Source organism: Pavona decussata, unplaced genomic scaffold (genome assembly GCF_977016875.1).
Source record: "Pavona decussata unplaced genomic scaffold, jaPavDecu1.1 SCAFFOLD_69, whole genome shotgun sequence".
Taxonomy (NCBI): Eukaryota; Metazoa; Cnidaria; class Anthozoa; order Scleractinia; family Agariciidae; genus Pavona; species Pavona decussata.
In genome coordinates this window covers 2,017,501-2,021,446 of record NW_028145488.1, presented here as the reverse complement: position 1 = coordinate 2,021,446, position 3,946 = coordinate 2,017,501, and the positions used below count along the sequence as shown (strand labels likewise).

General features: G+C 42.5%; 1 protein-coding gene across 1 annotated transcript in view; it reads right to left on the bottom strand.

Moving 5' to 3' along the window:
* Positions 1-948: 948 nt before the first annotated feature.
* LOC146477742 (putative serine/threonine-protein kinase DDB_G0267514) overlaps positions 949-3,946 on the bottom strand; it is a 4,204-nt gene continuing 1,206 nt past the window's right edge. Inside the window, exons 1-2 of the mRNA XM_085113177.1 lie at positions 3,622-3,946; positions 949-3,287 (exon numbers count right to left, since the gene is read on the bottom strand). The exon at positions 3,622-3,946 is cut by the window's right edge and continues 1,206 nt beyond it. Coding sequence (XP_084969303.1) covers positions 1,349-2,467 — 1,119 coding nt within the window. The 5' untranslated portion in view covers positions 2,468-3,287; positions 3,622-3,946 and the 3' untranslated portion in view covers positions 949-1,348. The remainder of the gene's footprint in view (positions 3,288-3,621) is intronic.

Genomic DNA, 3,946 nt, shown 5'->3' with positions numbered 1-3,946 from the left:
TTTCCTGTAGATGGCACACTCGTCCATCGCCAAGCAGATCATGCTTCCAGAATATTATTTACCAGTAATCAATCTCCTCGCCAGAGAGAGACAATATCAATTTGAGTTTCTTGTGTAAAGACACAACTCGACAATTTCACGACTAAACTATCCTTGAACCACAGTCCCTAAAGCGATTGAAATGCGCTGACTATCCTCTGCTTAACAAAGCCTCCAGTATCTGAAAAGAAATGAAAGGTTCCTAACTTGTACACCTACCGTTTCTACCTCAAAGGGTTTTGAAGCTTTTAAAGAAACATTGTATAAATTTGATAGCTCTCATTGGTTAGAATTAATACGTAGCACCATCATTATCAATCGCCCCCCCCCCCCCCCCCCGAACGTAAAAAAAGAACTCTTTTGCAAACGTAGCAGTCAGTCACTGCAACAGAGAAATCTTAGATAATAAGAACAGTGTATACATCAGGGTGTGTTAATTAAGAACCAGTTAATATATATATTTAGCCAAGCCTAAAAGCGGAGCTCCACAATAGAAGTCTGCTTATTGTATGAACGTAATAACCTTATGAGTTCCTCATCAATATTCTGCAGCTATATAGTACATTTTTAATGCATATGCAGCTAACTGCTCATCAACCATGACGAACTTAAGCCTCCGAAAAAAAATATGCAAATTAGGCTAAGGACCGATTGAATTATTATTAACTGTAACCCAAGACCACAGATCGCACTATGAGCCCCATCGAAGTGTCGCTTTTAAATATTTGTGGTAGCGCTTCATCTCACTTGTTGATTTCCAAAGTGCATGCGGAGAGAAATATTAAACCTCTAACCCGGGCATTTTTTGACGTAAAAAGATTATTTGCGTGGCTTTTCGCGCGAGGACACTCGATCACGTCTGACTTCGCGGGAAGAATAAACCGCCAATTACGAAAGTAGAAACACAACTAAAGCCTCACATAATTTACTCCATAACGTAATATATTGTTCAAACCGTTAAAACTGACATCTTGACAGCATTTACGAAAAAAATTGCATGTACATAGCCAAAACAACGGAAATAAAATTACGAGTCGACCGCAACAATACGGCCTCGTAACCGCAATCCTTGATCACAAGGCCTTTTCTCAGTCTAACACAAAAGAAGCGATCGCGAAATTACAGGAAGCCCACAATCTCTACACTCACTATCCATAATGAAAAACTTCAAGGCCAATAATGTAATATGGTGGGAAAATACACAGCAGTCAAAACATACATATGCACATAATAGGTTATATAGGCGAAGAACGAAATATTAAGCACAACTTCTTCACGCTTAAATGTTCTGTTGTTCCGTTAGTCCATTTTACAAAGTGGCACAAAGTTCTTTAATCGAGGGGCGTTTCTCCGGGTTGTCAGAACAGGCCAATTTTGCTGCCTTAAGCGACTCGGCAGTCGCTGTTGGAAGCAAATCTAGCGCGTCCAATGCCATTTTCCCGAAGGAAAAAATGTCCGACGCCACACTTTGGATGCCTTTCCCGCAAACAATTTCGGGAGCGATGTGCGGGTATCGTTTCCGGTAAGCCGCTTGGGAAGACACCGACAAAGACATAACTTGCTTTGGGTCTGAAGTAAACCTTGATTTCCCAAAGTCAATGATCACCGGGTAGTACTCTTTCCGTTTCTCAAGCACAACGTTATTGGCTTTCAGGTCATTATGCAAGATTCCGCGTCGATGTACGTGCGAAAGGCCTTTCGCGATTTCTTTCAGAATTCGTAGCCAACCTGGTTTGGTGAGAGCATTCTTTCTCATGGCATGTGACAAAGTTAAACTCTTGTCCTTTTCACCGTGGAACTGGATGATCAGACGTAAGGGCTCGCTTCGGGTGACAATTCCAAACAGGAGTGGCAGGCACGGATGATCGCCTAAGTGACTGATCATTGTTGCCTCGTGGCGAACTTCTTTCTTAACGTCGTCCAAGGACGTCTTCTCTTTAACCTTGAACTCTTTGACGGTAACGATGTACCCTCTGTAGTGGGCAAGGTAGCATGACCCAAAAGTTCCGGAGCCCAAGAACTTTTCAGAGCGGACGATTTCCGTAGAGCGAATTTCCTTTATCGCTGGGCTGGCACGTCTCACGTGCGATGGACACTTCTTGCTCGTTTCTTTTGTCTCAGCTCGCCTTTCACGCAATTCCACGACTTCTGGGGTGTTCTTCTCACTTCCCTCGTGCGATGGAGGCTTTTGAGTCGTTTCTTTCGTCTCCGTCTCTCTTTCTGGCAATTCCACCTCTTTTACGGTGTTCGTTTCCTGGCTTGCACCTGGTTTACACAGTGGTTGGCAGTCGCTGCCACGGTTGTCGTGAACCAGCTTTTTCATGGCTTTTTCGCTCGCCTTCTTGTTTCGCCATCTCCTCTTGGCGTTCTTTCGGATTGTTTTGAAATGTTCCTTGTCCTTTATGTTTTTTCGCTTGTTTCTGGCCATTCCGCAAGAATATAAAAACTATTTACAGGAAAATGTACAGGAACACGATTATATACACGTAAAAGAGAAAAATATATACAGAAGTAAAGGTAAAAAAGGACTATAGTTCAGTTCTCGCGAGCTCTATTTAAAAACTGCAATCCGAATTCGTACGAGTTGTGAATGCGATGCGAGGAGCACGTGCCACTGTAATTTTAGAAAGTGCGGAAAAACTTCCTGTGAGCAAAATTCAGGGCAAACATTAGCGGGGGCAGGGTGGGGTAATTTTTTATGTCCGACGATTTTTTTTCCAAGACTTAAACCTACTTATCGTTTTTCCCGCTATTGTAAGATAATTATTTCAGTCTTGGCCTTGTTCTGCTTTGTATTTTTTGTTTCTATTCTGTAAAAGCCTTTGCAGGTAGGCCTTTAAATTTTGTTCCCCGGCCACACACCTCCTCCCCCCTCAAAAAAAAAAAAAAGATCAACAAAAACATGTAATGAAACATTAACTTTCTGGGCTATGAATAGCCCATTGACATTATAATACACGAGCTTCTATTTCAACTTTCAACACTACAAATGCGTTACTGAGGCACAGAGAAAAGAAACACCATATCGAGACAGAATCGGTGACATTTTTGCCCTTTTTATAATGGCCACGAGGTAATACGACCTCTACCAAACAAAAGGACAGGAAAGTCTCAACACTATACCCAATGGATCGCTGGCATTGTGGAAAGTATTAACTCCTGCCTACACCCAAAAGCCGCTGGTAAGTAACTTTATTGTGCTTACAAGAACAAATGTATGGGTAAAGTAACTCGTTATCCTCGAAGAGCTGCCTGCATATCTAGGGACGACCCCGGGGGGGGGGGGTACTCCCCTATATAGGCTATATTGGTATGTGCGGCGCCAAAGGGTATGGTTTTTTGGCTGTTTTGGTCATAAATAGGGTACCGCTTTTAGCCATTTTGCCTCCATTTTGGTAATAAATAGGGTATAGATTTTTGCACTCTAGTCCTGGGTTTGATTTTTTTTAGAAGAAGCTACTTCAGGTCATAAATAGGGTAGGGAAAATCGCAGATTTCGGTCATAAATAGGGTAAGGGTTTTGGGAAGCGGGCCGCACACCCCTACCCAAATTTTTTTGGAGTACCCCCCCCCCCCCCCCACCGGGGGGACGACACTCAACCGTCAACAAGGTCAGCGTATTATACATGTATTGCGAGATTAGCGCAGTGTTGGCTCAATGTTTAACTGACCCTCTATTAAGGTAGTGCTGGAGAATAGATTGACCCTTTCAGAATCGGTTGAGTATTACGAAGCTTAAAGTTTATCCAAATAGAAGATCGTTTACGAAGTTCAGCTCAGTTCGAGGGGAGTTGAATTTAGCGAGATACCAAATGTATTTTCGTCTCCAAGGCAAATTTTGCGGGATATTTACCACGACAGACCACTAAAAATGGAACCGCGGTTTACGAAAAACAAATATAATTAA